This window comes from Microchirus variegatus (genome assembly GCF_963457635.1).
Source record: "Microchirus variegatus genome assembly, chromosome: 16".
In the NCBI taxonomy this organism is placed as follows: Eukaryota; Metazoa; Chordata; class Actinopteri; order Pleuronectiformes; family Soleidae; genus Microchirus; species Microchirus variegatus.
Genome location: NC_139817.1, coordinates 3148300 through 3172041, shown reverse-complemented (window position 1 = coordinate 3172041; position 23742 = coordinate 3148300). Strand labels below are relative to the sequence as shown.

The 23742-nt window shown below is 39.4% G+C and overlaps 1 protein-coding gene across 1 annotated transcript in view; it reads right to left on the bottom strand.

The window, feature by feature from the left end:
* dgkg (diacylglycerol kinase, gamma) overlaps positions 1-23465 on the bottom strand; it is a gene marked incomplete at both ends in the record, with an annotated part of 72549 nt that extends 49084 nt beyond the window's left edge. Inside the window, 17 exons of the mRNA XM_083902664.1 lie at positions 4884-4958; positions 5922-5995; positions 6096-6206; positions 7327-7425; positions 8654-8770; positions 9230-9318; positions 10721-10838; positions 10998-11117; positions 11200-11274; positions 11441-11490; positions 12532-12678; positions 12978-13256; positions 14385-14447; positions 16158-16308; positions 18224-18244; positions 21500-21576; positions 23399-23465. Of these exons, the coding sequence (XP_083758790.1) occupies positions 4884-4958; positions 5922-5995; positions 6096-6206; positions 7327-7425; positions 8654-8770; positions 9230-9318; positions 10721-10838; positions 10998-11117; positions 11200-11274; positions 11441-11490; positions 12532-12678; positions 12978-13256; positions 14385-14447; positions 16158-16308; positions 18224-18244; positions 21500-21576; positions 23399-23465 (1733 nt within the window). The remainder of the gene's footprint in view (positions 1-4883; positions 4959-5921; positions 5996-6095; positions 6207-7326; positions 7426-8653; positions 8771-9229; positions 9319-10720; positions 10839-10997; positions 11118-11199; positions 11275-11440; positions 11491-12531; positions 12679-12977; positions 13257-14384; positions 14448-16157; positions 16309-18223; positions 18245-21499; positions 21577-23398) is intronic.
* Between the last annotated feature and the right edge of the window lie 277 nt (positions 23466-23742).

The following is a 23742-nucleotide window of genomic DNA, read 5'->3' as shown; positions in this document are numbered from 1 at the left end:
GAAAAAAAAGAAGAATTTTTTTCAAAGATTCTGAAGAACATTTTGTGGTTCCTTGAATGCATCTCCAAGCCACACCTCTGAGTTCAACAGCTGGGAACCAAAAGTGATAAAAAAAATAAATGAAGAGGTTCCTCGAATGCCTCTTTGTTTCTGGCTCCTCTAAGCTCAACAGAAACCGAAGTAATGAAAATTTCCGTGGTTCCATGAATGCATCTCATATCTGCTCCTCCGGGTCAAACAGCTGTGGACCCCCCACAGAAGTAATAACAATGTAATTGTTCCCTGAATGCATCCAGGAGCTGCACCTCTGAGCTCAACAGCCGCGAATCAAAGTGATAAAAATGACCATGTTCCTTGAATGCATCTCGTAGGTGCTCCTCTAAGTCCATCATCTGTGAACCCCATAGGAATAATGGACATTCCGTGGTTCCTTTAATGCATCTTGTAGCCACTCCTTTAAGCTCAACACACTGCGAGACGCCACAGAGGTAGCGAAAATTACGAAGTCCCTTGAAAGCATCTCGTATCAGCTCCTCTAAACTCAACACACTGCATTTCTCAAACTATCTCCCGCAAGCATGGAGTCTTTAAACTGTTTTTTTTGGTTATGATTCATCGGAATAAAACACATTTGCAGATATTTAAGTGACCAAATACTTCCATTGACCCATCATAGGTCTATATAACTTCAGCAGAGTCAGTGCAGCCATCGAACACTATGAAAGCCAGTGTCCTCTGATACCAAGAGGTTGTAAAAATGTCCTATTGAAGCCAATTAATAGGCTCAAACGACTAATTGCTCGACCTCCACGTTCTGTCAGGCTCAATATCAGTGTCGATACTCGTATGTGATAGAAACACAGGTGAGGATAGAGATTTTTATCATCTGCGGGTGACTTCTTCACAGGACTGAAAATCCATGTGCGTCCTTCTCCAGCTGTGTCCACCCCCCCCCCCCCCACACACACACACACACACACACACAGTGGTCACCCGGTGCCTGCCCTTCAAACGGGGGGGACGTTTAATCCGCCGCAGGACAAAGGTGTTGACGGCAGCTTTCATTCGTCTCTGTTACGAGACGCGGCGCCAAACACCTGCTCCTGTACGGCAGCAGCACTCACGTCCTCCAGAAAGCAGCGATGCATGTTTGAAATTCACTGTGTCACCGCAGAACGCGTACGTAATATCTATCTACGGAGAACGCTGTATATTTAGAATGGATGTTGTCACAGTGAAGCCGATGTGGAAGTGGTGGAAACTGGGGGGGGGGGGGGGGGATTCATCACGTCACTGAAGATCTTTTGAGCAATTTATGGTTTTAATCGGTAGTTTCAGCTAATCCGTGTAGTTGTATACACTCTTAGAAATAATAAGGGTTCCAAAATGGTCCTTCTACAAGGTTCTACCTGGAACCATTTGCTTCTTTTTCAAGGGTTCTTGGTAACACTAATGGTTCCAGTAAGAACCATTTTGATCCAGAGAACCCTTTAAAACCCCTTTCCTGAATAAAGGGTTTTAAGAAGGTTCTTGGTGGAACCAAAAAGGGTTCTCCTATGAGGACAAGCCGAAGAACCTTATATGGTTCTACTTAGCACTTTTATTTCTAAGAGTGTAAGATATTAACACATTATCAACTGCACGGAGTCATGTTTCGTTGCAGTTGGACGGACTTTGCTGGCTAGAATCTTAAATTTTTCTAAACCACTCACTCTCCCACACCAAACACCATGGAGAAAATCAGTGATTTTAACATAACACATGACACAGGAGTTCACAGGAGTTGTTGATCCACTGCTGCCTCCATCACTAACTTCAAATGTCTTATTTTGTTAATTCGGCTTTTAAAAGTCTTCGTTCAGATTGACCTCAGTGACACAAAGTGACCACACGAGGCAGCAGTAGACCAGCAGCTCCTGTGTCCCCGTGAGCTAAAAACGCCAATTTTCTCTATGGGGTTTGGTGTTGGAGAGTGAGTGTTTTACAAATTTATTTTCCAGTTATAAAACAGATATATATGTTCTTAAATATCTTTAAAAATACATGTTTGTCAATTTATCTCACTGTTAGACAGACTTTTCCTTGTTTAAACTGAAGTTTCTAAACCGCTCACTCTCCCACACCAAACCCCATAGAGAAAACCAGTGATTTTGGTGTGGGAGAGTGAGTGGTTTACAAACTAGAAAACTTAGATATGTGTTCTTAAATATCTTTAAAAAAAAAATGTCTGTAAATCTCACTGTTAGACAGACTTTTCCAACAGGAAGCTGAAGTTTACAAACCGCTCACTCTCCCTGCACCAAACCCCATAGAGAAAATCAGCCATTTTGCACCACAGCACATATGAGTTGTTTACCCTCTGCTGCCTCCATCAGTCAATTCAAATGTCTTATTTTGTGAGTTCTGTGTGATTATTGTTACCATGTGACAAAAACTGACCACACGAGGCAGCAGTGGACCAGCAGCTCCTGTTTTTCCCCCGTGAGCTAATAAAATCGATGATTTTCTCCACGGGGTTTGGTGTATGAGGAGAGTTAGCGGTTTGCAAACGTCGAAACAATCTGCCATATGGTGATATAAAAGCGATAAACACAATTATATTAGGTGAATATTATATTATTAAGTGGCTGGAAACCACCTGAAACACCACCACCACCACCACCACCCAACAGCAGCAGCAGCAGCAGCTTTACTCTGCGCTCCTTCTTCACAACCTCCTCACTGTTTCCTCTGTGGTGCACTCGGATGAAAGTAGGTGGTGGATTATTTTTGGATGAGGTCAGCTGATGCACAAGACCAGGAGGGGAGAGCGCTCAGGCCTCTCTAACGACCCCAAAACAAAAAAAACAAAAAAACAACAACAACAACTACTACAGAGACATTTGCACAGCGTGGAGCCAAAGAATGCGCGTCTCAAACTTTAATGAAGCCACCTCGCGTCACCGCGGCGGCTTCAGGAGGATAAAGCGAAAATAAAAAACAACGCGCGCGTCAACAAAACCGGGGGGGTTTGTGTGAATGGAGCTGGGCTGAGTGAGGCTAACGTCGGCAATAACCGGCTAATTGCATTCCCCAAACAAATTTCTCCAGAGTACACTGTGTCTCACCTCAGAGCCCTGCTGAGCCCCCGGTTGCTAAGGAGCCCATGGTAACAGTATAGTGAGAGAGAAGGTTAGCGTGTGCATGACGACAGGCTTTCATTCATTCACTCACTCACTCTCTCTCTCTCTCTCTCTCTCTGTTTCCCGCTCTTAGCAGCGGCGGCGGCGGCGACGGCGACGCCATCACTCAGCAATAACAGCATGACATCATCACCTCATTTACAGTCAGGATAATAAAATAAAATATGTTTATATGAGGGAATTATTATGGTCTTAATCAGTAGTCGAAGCTAATTTGTGTCGTTATGTAATAATATTCACACATTATCGGCTGCTTTCATACACGTTTTGTTGCTTTTTTTGTAAACCACTCACTCTCCCTGCACCAAACCCCATAGAGAAAACCAGTGATTTTAACATCACAGAGACACAGGAGTTCACAGGAGTCGTTGATCCACTGCTGCCTCCATCACTGACTTCAGACGTGTTGTTTTGTCAATTTCGGCTTTTAAAATACTTTGTTTGGATTTAGAGAAATTACACAAAGTGACCACACGAGGCAGCAGTAGACCAGCAGCTCCTGTGTCCCCATGAGTTTAGATAGGAGTTCTTAAATATCTTTAAAAAAATACATTTTTGTCAATTTCTCTCACTGTTGGACAGACATTTCAAACAGGGAGCTGAAGTTTGTAAACCACTCACTCTCCCTGCACCAAACCCCATAGAGAAAACCAGTGATTTTAACGTAACAGCACACAGGAGTTCACAGGAGTCGTTGATCCACTGCTGCCTCCGTCACTAACTTCAAATGTCTTATATTGTTACATCGGCTTTCAAATACCTTTGTTCTGATTGACCTCAGTGACACAAAGTGACCACACGAGGCAGCAGTAGACCAGCAGCTCCTGTGTCCCCATGAGCTTAGATAGGAGTTCTTAAATATCTTTAAAAAATACATTTTTGTCAATTTATCTCACTGTTGGACAGACATTTCAAACAGGAAGCTGAAGTTTGTAAACCACTCACTCTCCCACACCAAACCCCATAGAGAAAACCAGTGATTTTAGCTCACGGTGGACACAGGAGCTGCTGGTCTACTGCTGCCTCGTGTGGTCACTTTGTGTCACTGAAATAAGTTGAAATGAAGAATTTCGAAAGCCGAATTTTCCAAAATAAGACATTTGAAGTTAGTGATGGAGGCAGCAGTGGATCAACGACTCCTGTGAACTCCTGTGTCTCTGTGATGTTAAAATCACTGGTTTTCTCTATGGGGTTTGGTGCAGGGAGAGTGAGTGGTTTACAAACTTCAGTTTTCAGCAAAAAAAACAACTAAGCTATATGTTCTTAAATGTCTTAAAAATATTGTTGTCAATTTATTTCACTGTTAGACAGACTTTTCCAACAGGAAACTGAAGTTTGTAAACCACTCACTCTCCCTGCACCAAACCCCATAGAGAAAACCAGTGATTTTAACATCACAGCACTCAGGAGTTCACAGGATGTTGTTGATCCACTGCTGCCTCCATCACTGAGTTCAAATGTCTTATATTGTTACATCGGCTTTCAAATACCTTTGTTCAGATCGACCTCAGTGACACAAAGTGACCACACGAGGCAGCAGTAGACCAGCAGCTCCCTGTGTCCCCGTGAGCTAAAATCACTGATTTTCTCTATGGGGTTTGGTGTGAGAGAGAGTGAGAGCTTTCCAAACTTCAGTTTCCAGTTATTAAACTGATATGTTCTTAAAAAAGAAGAAAATAACTGTGTGTGTGAGGTACTAACCCGGCCATTGGACCTCCCTGGTCCAGACTGTAGACCTGTCTGGGGTTCAGAAGATACCTGAACTTCCTCAGGACGCTGGGAGAAAATCAGAAGAGACAAGGAATGAGTGAATTATCTGTAAAAAAGATAAGAAAGATAAGACGTCATGACATAAGAAGAAGTAATTGTGTGTTTGTTCTCCTGTCTATTAATAGCAGATGATTTTCTTTCTAACGTTAATAATAAAGAGTGCGTTGCTATGGAGACGCAGGAAAACAGGCCACGAAAGACGCTTATTTATGTGTTTGTTTTTAAATGAACAAAGATGATGATGATGATGTTTTATAATCAAACCTGAAGTATAATTGTCCTCATGACTTTTATGTTTCCTGTTACGAGACGACAATAACCGAGGACGCAGGAAACTCTTCATTGCTTCATAATCAAGTGAGAGAAATGGATTATAATCCAGAATCTGTCAGAATACAGATCATTTTTTATGAAAAATGTCTTATTATTATTTGAATGTCTGTTACTTTTCTAATCTCAGCTGGAATAACTGTCACAAAAACTCAAGTTTTAATGTTTTTATCATTAAATAAGTGTATATATCTCAGTTACGTCTTTATCTCATCATTTTGAATTGATAATCTCAGATTTACGACTTTTAATCTGATAATTACAAGTGCATATATCTCAGTTACATCTTTATCTAATCATTATGAACTGATAATCTCAGATTTATGACTTTTAATCTGATAATTACAAGTGCATATATCTCAGTTACATCATTATCTCCTCATTATGAATTGATAATCTCAGATTTACGACTTAATATCAACTTTCTGCCTTTAATCTCATCGTTATGATTGTGTAACCTCAAAAAAAAAAATCAAGTTTTAATGTTTTTATCGTAAAATAATCCACTGCGAATTTAAGGAAAATAATTTATTTCACTTTTTAGGCTTTTCTTAGGGATCATCTGGCTACGGGAAATTTTTTATTGACGTTTTTATTGAGATTATCATCCTGATGAAATAAAAAGATGAGCTGACTCACCGCTCACCCTGCCTCCCTCCGCTCTTAGGGTTGACGAGGACGAGCAGAGGGTGAGTCCCCGGCAGAGGACTGACCTGGAGACAGAGGGACAAACGGGACAAACGGGACAGACAGACGTCAGTGGACGACCAGCACGGACACTGTGTCTGTGTCTCAGGTGAAGGACACGCCCACCTGCAGCGCCTGTCCGTCACCAGGGGAGAACTTAAAGGTCTGGTTGGTGTCGTCAGGGCTGGTGCTGGGCGGAGACTCGCCCTCACCCCGCTTCACCACCGTGTGGCGATCCTGAGGAAAGACATTCATCACCTCATATTTATCACTTTTTATCTGATATTTATGACTTTATCTCACATTTATGACTTTTTATCTCATATTTATGACTTTTTATCTCATATTTATGACTTTTTATCTCATATTTATGACTTTTTATCTCATATTTATGACCTTTTTATCTCATATTTATCACATTTTATCTCATAATTTCCAAATTTCTATCAAGCAATTATGAATCAATGACTTAATCTCAAAATGTCAACATTTAATCTCACATTTATTACATTTTATCTCATATTTTCAACTTTCTATCCAGTATTATAATCTCATAAGTATGAGTTAATCTCAAAATGTCAACATTTTATCTCATTTTTTATTACATTTTATCTCATAATCTCCAAATTTCTTTGAAGTAATTATGATTTTATATCTCGTAAATATGACTTAATCTCAAAAAGTCGACATTTGATCTCATAATTTCTAACGGCTTTTAATCTCATATCACAAATGTAACTAATTTACTGAAAATGACTGACTTTATTATGTTTTAATCTCAATTTTCAGTCTCACACTTATGACTTCATCACACAATTATGACTTTTTACCTCAGATCTATGACTTTTAATCTGACATTTAATCTGATTACAAGTGTATATATCTAGTTACATCTTAATCTCATCATTATGAACTGATAATCTCAGATCGACGACTTAATATCAACTTTCTGCCTCACAGTCATGACTTTAATCTCATCGTTATGATTGTGTAAGCTCATAATTACAACGCTCTCATATCTTTGGCTCTGTCTCATATTTATGAATTTTATTTTTTAAATCTCATCATTTCATCGTTTCTCGTCCTGGTCATGACTTTAATCTCATCATTAGAACCTGATTTCAATCCCACTTGTTTGTCTTCTCATAATTTCAATTTATCTCAAACTCTTGGTGTCATGATAATCATTACTTATGTCATAATGTTGACTTAATCTCATAATTCCTTCATAGATTGATGTTCCAGTGGAGGAAGAAGAAGGAGGGCTTTATTGTTTTTGGGCTGTTATAGATTATAGATGTTTCGGCGTACAGATTAACAGATTAACAGATTAACAGGTTGTGTGTCAGGACCTCACCAGGACGACAGGACAGATGTAGGAGGGCAGCAGCGTGTGGTCCCTCAGAACTCCTCCATCACACTCGGCCTTCACGTTAGACGCGCACTTATTATGAAGCTGCAGAAGAAGAAGAAGAAGAAGAAACAGAATAAAAAAGAGAAGAAGAAGAAGGAGAAGATGAACAAACAGAAGGAGAAGGAGACACATGAGGGAGTGTGGGAGTCGTCCATCTGTCAGACTGAGAACAACACTTGTGTCACAGGTGTCCATCAAACCACAGGCTTCTTCTGTCCCACAGTGTGTGAGACGCTGCTGCCACCTGGTGGACGAGCAGAGCCACACAGCTCCTATAAACTGTTCCTGTTATTCTTACAGTGTTGTTCTTAATCAATGGATTAAAAAAATATTTGTTAAAAATCCCAAAATATGAATGAAAAGAAGAATAATTTCACATTATCTGCCCGTAATCCAAACTACACCGAAATATACAATAGTTTTTTAAATAATTATTATTCTTCTTATTATTATTGTTCTTATTATTAACTTAAACTGTAGATAAATTATTATCTAAAATGAAATCATTTTTAAATCAACCTATTAACAGCATTTTAAACAAAGAGTTACTTTTAACAGGCCAAACAGGAAGTGGCAGCACCAACAATAGCCTTCAACAGGAAGTGGAGTCATGTTTTCAAAACAAAATACATTCTATAACAGATGAAAATACATGGAAATGCCCAAAAAAAGCAACATAAATCAACATTAACTCATTAAAACTGTTAACCACTAACTCTGCAAATCAAAATCTAAGGATTTTTCTAACTAAGCAACCAACCGACGCTAAATAACCAACTAACTAACCAACTCTAGCTAGCTATATATAGATAGGTTTGTCACTTTGTTAACCGCTAAAGAGAGAAAGATTTAGCTAACTAACTAAGCAACCAACCAACTCTAGCTAGCTATAGATAGATAGATAGATGTTTTAGCTGCTAATAATAACTTAAACGGTAGATAAATCCTTTTTAAATCATCTTATTAACAGCACTTTTAACAAAGAGTTATTTTTAACAGGCCAAACAGGAAGTGACAGCACCACAAATGGCCTTCAACAGGAAGTGGAGTCATGTCTTCAAAACAAAATACATTCTATACCAGATAAAAAAAATACATGGAAATGCCCCAAAAAAGCAACATAAATCAACATTAAGTCGTTAAAATATAGCTTTTTAGGGCATTTATTTTTAGGAATCATTTTCCATCTTAAAACAAGTGTTTCACACACATTTTTGAATGTCTCAAACAATAACCTTAAGGATAATAAAGATAGATAATGAAGACTCACAGTGATTTGACACCAGACACAGTGCAGGCCCGTCAGGCCCTGGTAACACTTGATGCTCCTGTGGCAGCGATCGCACTTTGTCGGAGAGTTTCCCTCGATCCACACGTGCTGCATCGCCTTCAACACAAAGAAATAATCACAATCTGTTTATTCTGAAGGAAATAACACAATTATCCAAATACACTTTTTTTATTTGATTCATTTTCCGTCATAAATCCATCTATATTGTGCACGAGTTATCAAAATAAAACTCTCTTATTTTGAAATGAGGTGAAATATAAGGTTTTTCCTCCAAAGGCCGGCCCCCTACTGGTCAAACCAGACACTGCAATGGACAAAAGTGTTTTTTTTTTTATCATAACATATCCACTGTTTTTAACCACATTTTTAAGAAAAAAGGTTATAAAACAGACTTTTAAATCATTTATTTAACAGTTTTCCTGCTTTTCTAAATGAACGGGAAATGACTTTATTTAAATTAAACCAAAGAAAATACAAATCAAATATATTATGTATTGCCTTTTTTCCTTGTTGTTAACTTGTGTGTGTGTAAATATATATGTCTAATATACTTACGTTGGTGTGTCTCCGGGACTTGGCGTACGTGCTGATGCAGGCGGCGATGTCTTTGGACACGCAGCGTTCGTGCACCGTGTATTTGCATACTGAAGGTAAACAACAACAACAACAACAACAACATCAACAACAAATGACAGCACATAAAAAGAAAATAAGTTTTTAAAGACCACGGTGGTGACGTTTAACTGTAAAAACAGATTTACTCTGAGGTTCCAGACGCAGGAAGTCAATAAAAAAACCCACAGAAGATAGAGGAGGGCGTGCACGGTTTCAAGAAATTTAATTCGGAGGGAATTTCACTTATTTTTTGGTCAAAAAATTAAAAAGTTCTACTCTCAAAAAATAATCAAATTTTCAATTAAAACGTTGTTTTAATGAGGAATTACAGAAATTCTCAGGTATAAACTCTTAAAATTTAAAATTTTCCTTTGTTTTGAGGAATATTACAGTCTGAATGTGGCTATTTTAAACAATTTAAGAATTTCTACGAGGGCTGTTTTTACAGTGTACGGGCTCCGATTCTCCTATCGATAAACCGCTAACTCCCCACACCAAAGTCCATAGAGATAAATCATTGATTTGCTAACTAGATAAATGACTAGCAAACTAACTAGCTAGCGCTATAGATAGATCGTTCGATCATGCAATAACATGAGGAAATCATACATTAACTAACTAATGAACTGATCAACCAACTAACGCTAGCTAGCTATAGATGGATGTTTATGTCACATTGTTAACCACTAACTCTGCAAATCAAAATCGAAAGATTTAGCTAACTATCTAACTAAGCAACCAACCGACTCTAGCTAGCTATAGATGGTTAGAGATGTTTTAACCGCTAAAGATAGAAAGATTTCGCTAAATAACCAACTAACTAACCAACTCTAGCTAGCTATATATAGACTGGTTTGTCACTTTGTTAACCGCTAAAGAGAGAAAGATTTAGCTAACTAACTAAGAAACCAACCAACTCTAGCTAGCTATAGATGGATAGATGTTTTAACCGCTAAAGATAGAAAGATTTAGCTAAATAACAACTAACTGACCAACTCTAGCTAGCTATATATAGATATATGTTTTTCACTTTGTTAACTGCTAAAGAGAGAAGTTAGCTATATATAAAATAGAAAGATTTAGCTAATTAACTAACTTACCAACTCTAGCTATATAAAGATATATGTCTGTCTGTCATTTTGTTAACCGTTAAAGAGTGAAGTTAGCCATATATATATATATATGTATAAATAGAAAGATTTAGCTAATTAACTAACTATAACCAACTCTAGCTAGCTATAGACAGATATAGATGTTTATGTCACTTCTTTGTTAATTGCTAAAGACAGACAGACAGACAGACAGACAGACAGACAGAGCAGCATACATCAACATTAGACAAGTAGGAAATGATATGAAATATAACTGAGGAGCGCATGGACAGACGATGTCCTCAAACTACCCAGAAAAAGACAGTGAACGTGGACTCACAGGAGCAGCTGAGGCCCTGCTTGCGGACTCCGAGCAGCATGGTGTGGCAGTAGTTACAGTACGCCGGTTTGTTGAAGTGCTTGAGACGCCACACGTGCTGCCCGTCCTCCTGCTGGTTCTGCAGAAGACGTTTAAGAATCAGCACAGATGACGAAAAGACAGGATAATCACAATGACAATGACAATCACAATAAATCTACGAGTGCTAATTTTGTGCTATTGCCATTTTTGTGGAGGGTTTAAAATCAGGCTGAAGACAGGACTGTCGGTTCCGTACCGTATCCATGCCCAGCAGCACCAGTAATGGGATGGTTGTGAGGCCTCCTCTGATCCACTCCTCCAGTGTCACCGTCCCGTCTCGGTCAAAGTCGATCTCCTCCATCATCTCCTTCAGAATCTGCAGAGACACAGAGTCAAATCTACCGTCTGTGCTGCTGCTGCTGATGATGATGATGATGGTTGTGGATTTGCTCGCTCACCGGTCGCAGCTCTGTAGAATCCCACTCCAAATACTCGGCCACGTGCACCATCTGGTTGATGATTCGGTCGAGCTCCTGCAGAGTACAAAGACAGAGTAAGCATGAAAAAAAAATAAATAAATAAATAAAAAAATCAATATTTGGTTTGAATTTGTGAAATCTAATGGAGGAACTAATTATTTCATAATTCCAGCTTATTCATAGAATATAAACACGGTTGACGAGAAGGTAGAGAACTCACCGAACTATCCAGGAAGCCGTTTCCGTCTGTGTCGTAGAGCCGGAACATGACTGTAGGGACAGTGGAGAGGTCAGAGGTCACATGATGACTCACACAATAAACACTGTCCCATAATAAACAAATCTAGCGCTAACAAACACAACATCCGCTAAGCAGATATTTAGGCTTTGTAAGAGAACATTAGCAAAATTAAACTTCCGATACAGTTTGAAAACTTCTAAATGTCTTATAGCAGATGTTCTAAACGAGAAAGGGGGGAAAAAAATTGCTTAAAAGTGCTAATATATCGACAAACCGCTAACTCCCCACACCAAAGTCCATAGAGAAAAATCATTGATTCAGCTAGCTAGATAAATGGCTAGCGAACTAACTAATTGTTAGATCAATTGATAGCTATTTCATGAGATATTCATAGATTTAGCTAACTAACTAACTAATCAACCAACTAACGCTAGCTAGTCGATGAATGTGTATGTCACATTGTTAACCACTAACTCTGCAAATCAAAATCGAAAGATTTAGCTAACTAACTAGCTAACCAACTCTAGCTAGCTATATGTTTGTCACTTTGTTGACTGCTAAAGAGAGAAAGTTTTAGCTAACTAACCAGCGAAGTAACCAACCAACCAACTCTAGCTAGCTACAGATAGATAGATATGTTTTAACCGCTAAAGATAGAAAGATTTAGCTAAATAACCAACTAACTGACAACCAACTAACTAACCAATTCTAGCTAGCTATATAGATATATGTTAGTCACTTTGTTAACCGCTAAAGAGAGAAAGATTTAGCTAACTAACTAACTAACTAATTACCAACTCTAGCTAGCTATAGACAGATGTTAATGTCACTTCTTTGTTAACATTAGACCTGGAGGAAATTAAATGAAATAAAACTTAAAACCAAAACATCTACTTAAAGTTAGCACCTGTTTAAACCTGCTAATGTTGCTGCTTATTGTACTTGCTAATGTCTCAAACACTGCAGACATGACACGTACAAAACAAGGCCATTCAAACTTTTTCTGCTGCACAGAATGTACAAAATGGTTTTGCAGAAAAAGAGCAGGAGTTTAATCTCCTGACACTGACACTCCAGCTTGTCCTCGGGCGTCCCTCGCTCCAGCAGAGACAGGTAGCAGACGATGTCCTTCAGAAAGACGACCTGAGGCGACGGAGAACCTTTCTGCAGCGACGGACTCCTGCGCAGCGACAAATGCTTCTCAGAGTGAGTCCTCTCTGTGAAAAACCACAACACACAACACACAACACAGGTCAAGACCACACAATCTGGTGGGATTAAAGGTGCAATATGCAACATTCTGCCTCACAAGATGTCAATAAAGAAATCACAACTGTGTATTTGTGTCGTAAATCACCTCTGATTTATTAGTTAGTACAGACGATGCATTTGAAAACAGGTAGTGAAGAATTAAAATTGTAAAATTACAAAATGGCCGACTTCCTGTTGGATTTAAGTGGGAGGAAGTGGACACATTGAATAAATGGATGTTGGTGGAGAAACATTAGCGCCTCACCTGGCGACAGTTTGGGGGACACTGGTGACCTGGCGGGGCCAGAGTTGGGCGTCAGGACGTTGCTGCTGCCGCCGCCGCCGCCGCCCTCTGACGTTCTGACCCGGGCGCAGGGCGACCGGTGGGGCCCCCCAGGTGTGTGGCCCCCCGTCCCCGAGCGCTGCGAGGAGGAGCGGGACGAACAGGGCGAGGTGGTGGCCCCGGAGCCCGCCGTGCTCATGACGCTGGAGTGCTCCGGTGTGTGGCGGCCCATCGCCGACAGGATGCTCTTCCCGTTCATTCCTGGTGGGGGCGACGACCGCGGAGCGACGGGAAAGGGAAACAAACGAGAAAAGGGATAATATATAAGAGTGGATGTAGATATTTAGGATGGAGGTCGTCTTCTGGTGGCAAAATTAACTGTTTTATGAGATTCCTGATTTTACTGCAGCTATGAACAAATTGTCGTCATGTTTTATCAGAAAAAAACGAACTAACTAACTGATCACCCAACTAACGCTAGCTAGCTATAGATAGATGTTTATGTCACATTGTGAACCACTAACTCTGCAAATCAAAATCGAAAGATTTAGCTAACTAACTATGTAAAGCAACCAACCAACTCTAGCTAGCTATAGATATATAGATATAGATTTAGGTTTAACCGCTAAAGATAGAAAGATTTAGCTAAATAACCAACTAACTGACAAACCAACTAACTAACCAACTCTGGCTAGCTATATATAGATATATGTTTGTCACTTTTTATAACCGCTAAAAAGAGAAGGATTTAGCTAACTAACTAACCAATAACCAACTAGCTAGCTATAGACAGATGTAGATGTTTATGTCACTTCTTTGTTAACTGCTAAAGATAGACAGACAGAGACGCATACATCAACATTAGACATGGGGGAAATTAAATTAAATAAAACTTAAAACCAAAACATATTGTAGTTAAAGTTAGCACCTGTTTAAACCTGCTTATGTTTAACCGCTAAAGATAGAAAGAGTTAGCTAAATAACCAACTAACTAACCAACTCTAGCTTGCTATATATAGACATATGTTTGTCATACACAGTTACTTTTGCAAACAGGAAGTTCGCCCTCTTGTGGCTATTCAACACATTGTTACTTCCGGGTTGGCCTCATCCGGCAAACCACAAGTCTGATGTTTTCATAAACAGCAAAAAATGAGCGTGATCGACGCACAAACGAGTCAAATTATTAGGCACAAAAGGGCATTGAAAGAATACACTGGAAAACTTCACAATAAAAGTCCAAATACGAGAGAACGAAAAGCCAAGAAAAAGGACAAGAAGAAGCGGGGTCAAATAAATTCCACTGTCCACAAAAGCACGGGAAATGGTGACAAAGCAGCAGTTTTACAGCCACAAAGAGCCGTCGTGGCCCCGCGGTGACTCTGGTACCTGTGATGGGAGCACAGGCCACTTCAGTCTGAATAGAGATGCCTGCGTCAATGGAGCGAACCTCTGTGGTCGGGTGATTTCAGACGGGTCAACAAAACAACAAATCAGTCAAAAAGAAGAAGAAGAAGAAGAAGAAAAGACAGTTCTTTACGTTTGTGACAAACATTGCGCACTTTACGCACCGTAAATATGTGAGCTAGCATGCTTTTATTTGAGCTCAGAAACATGAGCATGGAGTACGTTCATCCAATCCATTTTAATTGTGTATCATGTATGACCACCAGGTGGCAGCACAGGCTCTGTCTTCACACACTGAAGATGCTGCAGACTCCAGAGCACAGGTTTTAACAATATTTCTTTTTACAAATAATAAAAGATAAAGTGAATTTATTTCACAAAGTGTGTCATCTGTATTTAAGATTATTGATTTAATCCACACACACACACACAGACTGCAGAAATCAGGCTAATTTTGCTTTGTTAAAAGTGAATATTTTTATAAATAGACCCTCATTCAACAGTCCATCTGTCTGTTCAGCTGCTCAGTGTAGTGAGGACACAGCCCACGCACACACACACACACACACACACACACACACACACACACACACACACACACACACACACACACACACACACACACACACACGACCTACGACACCATAAACGCTCATTGGTCACTGTGAAATCTGTTAAATCTCTGACGCCTTTTTTTCCCCCACAAGAGTCAACATTGATGTGATTAAAGTGATAAAAGTGACGTGACAGTAGTTTTTGTGATTATACGTCACTCATTTCCCGAATAATTAGCACCAAAGTACTTCCGACCTTCATAGAAACAATTTTTGACTCAAGGTTTGGAGCAAAGTTTCTGCGTCAAATCAAAACATCTGAGGAGGATTTTGAGATTCACGAACGAGGACATGTTCACCTGACCTGACAAAGACAAGGGGGCGGGGCTACTGTATATGTGGGAGGGGGTATACAACGGGGGGGCGGGACTAGTTGTCAAAATCACACAGAACCACACGGGAAGACAGAAATCTCTGACAAAAACAGACTCAAAAAAGACAGGTTGTGGTGAAAAGACTCAAAAACGTGCGGCCATGTGCCAAGACAGGTTGTGGTGAAAGGGAAAAATGCGGTTGAACATTTATTGGCCTGGTCCGATTATTGGAGGTCGATATTAGACGTAATAAATCATTATTAAGTCTCTGGCAATTTGAATCCGTTACGTATAAATGACAGGAGAAAGAAGACTAAAATGCTAGCTAGTTTTGCACTTAGCTCGTAAGAGGCTAACTTCAACCTAAGCTTTTGATGTTGGAGTTGGTCAAATTAAAGGTGCCATATGTAAGAATGTGGCCAAAAACGGTTACTACATTCAAATTCAAAATACCGAGGTCTTTTAGGTTTCGTTTTCTGACGCAACTAAATGATTAGTAGACGGCTGTAGGTGGCGCCACATGACGCCAAAACGTGATTTCAAAACATAAACATGATTTGCAGTCTGCAAAATACAATGACATATTAGGAGGATTTTATGGCCAGTTGCTTTAGATTTATTACATAATGCACCTTTAATTATCTAAATTATTTTAATTTATTATCTGTATCAATATCGGAAAAAAAAAAATTCCATCCTCCATGTTGCCGTCAAGCTCTCGCATCGACTTCCGAATTCCCGTGTGATTTAGACAACTTGTAGTCCCGCCCCCCTGGCTTGTAGCCCAGCCCACATTACATGAAAACATAAAAGAGTGATGGGCGTACCCAGTAGGCTGGTCCCGGCTCGCGATTGGTCGGGGGAGCAGCCGCCCGTCTTGCTCTTGAAGGAGGTGAAGAGGTGCTGACACAGCTCCTCTGGGATGTCGTTCTCCAGGTACGTGGCCATGAAGAGCTGGAAGCCCTCGTAGTCGATGGGCTGCACGGAGAACGTGAGATTTTAGAGAAAAACTTTTAACGTGAGAGCGAAGTTCACGACAAAAACCACAGATGCACGATGAGTTTTTGAGTCTGTCCTGAAATGAACGTCTGCAGCTTTGATTTGCTGTGACGTGCCGCTTATCGATATGTAATAAAATAATACGAATGGCGACGCTTAAAGCTGGGATCCATAATTCTATCTCTGAAACACACTTAATCCAGTGATAGGCAGTAAATCTACCATCTACACCATAAACTCCCTCTTCTGCAGCAAGAAGTTTTATCCTCATTCATTAGAGCAGCGCCACCGTGAGGAGACATGAAGTAGTGACGCCTGGCGAGTGAAACTGGCAGTATTATTATTATTTTTAATATTCATTTATATTATTTATTATCATTTTCTACACTGGTCCAACTCTTAGAAATAAGAGTTCCAAAAGGGTTCTTCTTCCAGCGCTGAGGTTCTAACTGGAACCATTTGCTTCTGAAAAACCCTTTTCCTGAAGAAAGGGTTTTTCAAGGGTTCTTGGTAACACTAATGGTTCCAGAAAAGAACCATTTTGATCCAGAGAACCCTGTAAAAACCCCTTTCCTGAATAAAGGGTTTTAAAAGAGTTCTTGGTGGAACCCTTATAAAAAGGTTCTACCTGGAGCCGAAAAGGGTTCTCCTGTGAGGACAAGCAGAAGAACCTCATATGGTTCTAATTAGCACTTTTATTTCTAAGTGTGGTACACGCACCACAGTTTGAGAACCATGGGAACCATTTCTTAATTTTATCTTTTAAAACTAAAAAGAGAACAAGTACACTCTTAGAAATAAGGTTTCCAAAAGTGTTCTTCTACAAGGGCTGAGGTTCTAACTGGAACCATTTGTTTTTCAAGGGTTCTTGGTGCCACTAATGGTTCCAGAAAGAACCATTTTGATCCAGAGAACCCTGTAAAAACCCCTTTCCTGAATAAAGGGTTTTAAAGGGGTTCTTGGTGGAACCCTCCAAAAGAGTTCCAGGTGGAACCTTTATAAAAAAGTTTCTACCTGGAGCCAAAAAGGGTTCTCCTATGAGGTCAAACCGAAGAACCTTATATGGTACACGCACCACAGTTTGAGAACCATTTCTTAATTTTATCTTTTAAAACTTAAAGAGAACAAGTACATACTTAGAAATAAGGGTTCCAAAAGTGTTCTTCTACAAGGGCTGAGGTTCTACCTGGAACCATTTGTTTTTCAAGGGTTCTTGGTAACATTAATGGTTCCAGAAAGAACCATTTTGATCCAGGGAACCCTTTAAAACCCCTTTTTAAAAGTGTTCTTGGTAACACTAAGGGTTCCTTTATAAAAGGTTCTACCTGGAGCCAAAAAGGGTTCTCCTATGAGGACAAGCAGAAGAACCTTATATGGTTCCACTCAGCACTTTTATTTCTAAGAGAGGCGAGTAGAGGCGTCATAATTAATACCAAACTCCACAGACCTTCTTAGAAACATACCAGGATTCAAACCGGTGACCTCGTTGCTGTGAGGCAACAACGCTACCCACTTATCCGCTGTGCGACCCCGTTGGAAAACTAATTAAATAATAATAATAATAATTTTTTAAAAATCATGTCATGTGGGCAGTGAAAATGTTCTCTGTGGACTGAAAGGTCAGTGAAATGTCAGATCAGTCAAATGACCGCGAGGAACATCTGTGGAGGGGAAGCTCGGAGGAGGAGGCTGCATCCACATGATCCTCCATGGATTAGAAATGAAAGGTGTAAACAAAGTGACAAACACATGTCCTAGCACCCTATGTCCTAGCATCCTATGTCCTAACATCGGGTGTGAAGAGCGTCTGCAGAGGTTAAAGGTCGTGTTAGTGGACAGAATGTTCATGCAGTCTGTCGACATGAGACACCGCACAGCATGCAGAGAAGCTTACTTGGCTGAGAACGTCTTGCTTCTGGTTAACAGTTGGAAAAGGAAAGGTGAGGAGAAGGAAGGAAAGAAGGAAGGAAGGAAGGAAGGAAGGAAGGAAGGGAGGAAAGAGAAGGGGTTAGCTGCGTTGTGTGAGGTGAAGCTGATGTTGGTGGTCAGGCGTTGTGTTTACATGCCGAATTATTGTGTTGATCTGACTTTAGAAATACATTTTAACATGTTACACCAACTGAAAATGCACGAAAATGAATTTCTCAAAATCTACGTTCAACTGGTCTGAATTCTCTATTCCACTGTTTCCATTAACATCGGGTTTTTAGCTCATGGGGACACAGGAGCTGCTGATCTACACTCTTAGAAATAAGGGTTCCAAAAGGGTTCTTCTACAAGGGCTGAGGCTCTACCTGGAACCGTTTGCTTCTGAAAAACTCTTTCCCCTGAACAAAGGGTTGCACTAATGGTTCCAGAAAGAACCATTTTGACCCAGAGAACCCTTTAAAAACCCTTTCCTGAATAAAGGGCTTTAAAATGGTTCTCGGTGGAACCTTTATTAAAAGGTTCTACCTGGAGCCAAAAAGGGTTCTCCTGTGAGGACAAGCCGAAGAACCTTATATGGTTCTACTTAGCGCTTTTATTTCCAATAGTGTACCACTGCCTCCATTAAAATGTGTGGTTATATAAGGTTCTTCGGCTTGTCCTCATATATGAGAACCCTTTTTGGCTCTTTTTATAAAGGTTCCACCTGGAACCCTTTTGGAGGGTTCCACCGAGAACCCTTTTAAAACCCTTTATTCAGGAAAGGGGTTTTAAAGGGTTCTCTGGATCAAAGTGGTTCTTACTGGAACCATTAGTGTTACCAAGAACCCTTGAAAACGTCTTTCCCAAAGAAAGGGAAAGGGAAAGAAGCAAATGGTTCCAGGTAGAACCTCAGCCCTTGTAGAAGGACCCTTTTGGAACTCTTATTTCTAAGAGCGTAGATCAGGGGTTCTCAAAGTGTTGATACCTGAGGGCCAATTTAGGAACCCAACATTGGACTGAGGGCCCCCAAAGGAGAACCTTAGGGTTAACCCTAACCCTTATCAATCAAACAAATGACGCCCTGAAAGACCAGCGAGCCTAAACTACTCTATTTGTTTTTTTTCTGCTGCTGCTGAACGTGGCAGCAATTTCCTCTCAGGTTTCAAGCAGGACCTGGATCCAGTAAACGCACATAAACTAAGCAAACACAATAAGGCTGCGCTACGAACAAACAAACCCCCCTCCACCCCTTTTTCATTTGAACATTTGGTCTGCACCAAAATAGGACAAAAGTAAAGACATTTGGACAAATAAAAACACGAGGCTTTATGGACGTCATGATCGTATAAATGCTGCATCTCAGAAAAACGCGTGACGTTGCCTGGATTTGAAAAGTGAAACCTGGAGGTCGTGAGCATTAGCTTCGCTCGACTGGAAATCCATGGGAAAAATCGGCCCTAATTCTCACTGGATTTATAACAGTCAGTAAACTCTTTGCTGACGACTTAATGGCCTTAATGGCCGCGTTCTTCTCTTCTCCGGTCGAACGCCGTGTCGGTTTTGTAAATAATGATCCCGTTTAAAAAGGTTGAAAAAAAAAATCCAATATTTGACGTGAAAAACTTCTCATTTTTATCTGAGATTCTCGAAACTGGACTCAATTCCCAGTGAGAATCACAGATACGTGAATATCTCCCGAGGGAAACCGTGACACATTTACACACTTCATTTATTCTCTTTTTTTTAACAGCTGGATTGATGTGATTAAATCAGATTTTTTAATACTATTGGGTTTTCTTTCCTGTCCATATCTAACACATCTGAAGAATAATTTAATGATCAGCAGAATATTGACTTCTACGACTGGAAAGCTTCATTATTTCTAAAAAAAACTAAAAGGCCGTGTGTCCTTTTTGGGCTAAAAACAGGAAAGTAGTCGTAATATTTGGGTTTTTATAGTTAATTGGTGTGTTTTGTGTGTCTTTCAAGACGAATACATTAATGTGTTTTTCTCACACAAAATGATAAAAACACTGCAGTGAATGTGCATGAATTGTGAGACTGAAGGGAAAACCCTGTGTGGGTGTAATTCTCTGTAATTCTCTGTAATTCTCTGCTTTACTTTTTTGTTTGCTAACGATCAACATCAATGCAACAAAAACTGATTTTCATGAAAGTAAAATGAGTCTCATTTCTGGGAAAGAAAACTATCTATCTATCTATCTATCTATCTATCTATCTATCTATCTATCTATCTATCTATCTGATTAAGTAGCTAACTAGCTAGCTAGCTATATCAATGATTTGCTCATGGATTTTGATGTGTGGAGTTAGCTGTTTACAACGTGGCATCTGTTTATCTATCTAGCGATCTGGCGCTAGCAAGTTAGTTTGCTATCTGTTTATCTAGCTAGCTAAATCAATGAAGAAAATATTGGTGAGCAGAGTTAGAGGTTAACAAAATGACATATCTATCTATCTATCTATCTATCTATCTATCTATCTATCTATCTATCTATCTATCTATCTATCTATCTATCTATCTATCTTAGCTAGCTAGTTACATCAATGATTTTCTCATGGATTTTGATGTGTGGAGTTAGCTGTTTACAAAGTGGCATCTGTTTATCTATCTAGCGATCTGGCGCTAGCAAGTTAGTTAGCTAGCTGTTTATCTAGCAAGCTAAATCAATGAAGAAAATATTGGTGAGTGGATCTATCTATCTATCTATCTATCTATCTATCTATCTATCTATCTATCTATCTATCTATCTATCTATCTATCTATCTATCTATCTATCTATCTATCTGTTAACTATTTATCTAGCTAGCTAAATTGACATGTTTCGAGCTATCTGGCTAGCTAAATAGATGATTTTCTATGTACTTTGGTGTGGGGAGTGAGCAGAAAACTATATGCCATATAAAGAAATGCTGACTCAGCATGATAAACTAAATAAATAAAGACAACAACAACAACAAAAAGGTAAATACTAACAGCTGTTTCTGTATGGATTATTCTACAAAATAAAAGTCCCCCCCACCCCCCCCCCCCCCCAGAGTTTTGTCGACACGTCTTATACTCAGAGCTGATTCGCTGACGTCAGCGTCTCTGATTTAAAAAAGTGTGGCCGAGCAGTGACTCAGCATTTCCTGTGAGGGATATGACAGTGAATCAGCGGAATCGATAACGTCACTGTGTGCAGTCAGAGTGTGACACACACACACACACACACACACACACACACACACACACACACACCTGCTCTGGGTTATATTTGGACAGAATCCCGTCTCCGTGGAACTCCTCCAGAACATCCTTCAGCTTCTTTGTGGAGTCTGAGGGAGAAAAATGGAGGAAACAGGAAGTAGTTTATTAATTTATTTAAGTGGGTACATTTTTATGTGCCTCATTTTATCCATATTTTTTTTAATATATATATATGTATCTATTTATAGATACATATATATCATTATATTATAGCGGTATCGTGTTGTTAATTGGGATGTTTGTTACTATTTTTAAATGTACTTGTAACGTAATGTACTTTATTTCTTTATAATTATTTAACAGCCCACAGGTTTACAAAATAAAAGCCTTACAGACATTTTATAGATTTAAATAATGCATTAAAGAGTAATGAAATGATTAACAGTGAATATAAACGTCAAAGAAAATGTTGACCTTATTTCTTACAGTTCTTATTGATAATTCTGTATTTTATGTTCTGTATTTTTTTAGTTATTGGTTATTTATACAATATTAAAGTTGTTTTTTAAAATTTCAGTTTAAAATCTTATAATAAATAAATCAATAAATATCACACCTGAGAAAACTGTGAAGCTCCAAAGCCAGTTAATGTTTTTAAAAATAAATCAGATTAATCAATGACCAAAAACCAGCTGTGATTGATCGGGTCAATTAATTGTCCACAGTTCTATTTGATTACAGGTTTTATTAATGAGAGTGAGAGAGAGAGAGAGAGTCTGCTGCCTCCACAGGCCTTCATTAAGTCCTTCATTCATTCATTGATTGATTGATTGATTGATTGATTGATCGGCTGCTGATACTCAAGTCTTTTTCCTTCTCTTATGTATATATATCTATATATATATGTATATATAGATATATATAACAGAATTCTGCCTGAATGCTCTGTGTTCTAATAGTTCGTGACAATCACACGTGCAAATATTCAAAAAACATCTGACCATTGTTGACATCAAATCCTTTCTGAGCTGAAAACACAGACACCACTAATGCACCTGCTGGACGAGCCTTGTGGTTTCACTGCATTTGTTATTCAAACCGGCTTTAACTCGTCCGTCTGTCCAGGAATCACTCAGTCGTGGTAAAAGCCATTATTTTATAGCTATGAAGTAAAGCCCACACACACATTATTATTATTATCATCATCATTATTCACTGCATCTAAATATCTAAAACATCAGCCTCCGTAAAAACAAGACCCTCGACTCAAGAACATATAAAATACTTATTTTAACGCTGGGAAAATCACATATTTTTTAATTTTAAAGTTATTTTATTATTTATTTTTGATTGAGCTGATACCAATATATAGGTTTTTGTGGTAATTAAATTTTAATTAAAATGCTTTTAATGCTACAAAATACTAATAATGTTGTGTATCGCTAATGCTAATGCTATGCTAATAATAACAATCGGACAATCTGATATTGCAAATGTTTTTTTTGCCGTGTTTTTTTTTCCATCTCTAATCTGGATTACAAAGAGTTAAAAATCAGGTGATGCTGATACTGGTTTTTGAGGCGAGTCGCTTAAAAACCACAGAATTTGTTTGTTCAAACAATATAATGGGAGGGTTGTCATGGACACACACACACACACACACACACACACACACACACACACACACACACACACACACACACACACACACACACACACACACACACACACACACACACACACACACACACACACACACACACAATGTCTGGACATTACATTAGTGGAGACTTAACCTTTATTAAACCAGGAAAACTTATGGGGGACTTTTATGTCCCCATAACGGAGGAAGTCCCCATTAGGTGAGTGTGAAATCAACCTTAGGTCCCCGCATGATGGACAGACAAACACACCCGACATATGTGTGTGTGTGTGTGTGTGTGTACTCACACTCGCTGTACTGCTGCAGCTGGTTAAACTCAGCTGGACTCAGACAAACCCAGCTCAGGTCTCCCATGCTGGGGGGGGGGGGTTCGAGGAGAGGGGGCGGAGCCTCTTCGTTCTCGGAGTGCGTTGGTCTTTGGTTAGGGCGGGGCCAGGGGTGGGCGGGGCCAGGGGGGGCGTGGCTGGGGATGATCGATGGTTATCCCTGTGTGGAGTTTTGTAATGAAAAAACTGAGGCAAAGTGGTTTTTTGACGTCATCTCGGCCTCGAGCAGCTTTTTTCACGTATTCCGACGAGTTTTAGCGCAAAAAATAATAAAATAAAATAAAAAATAGTCTTCGAAGAGTCTG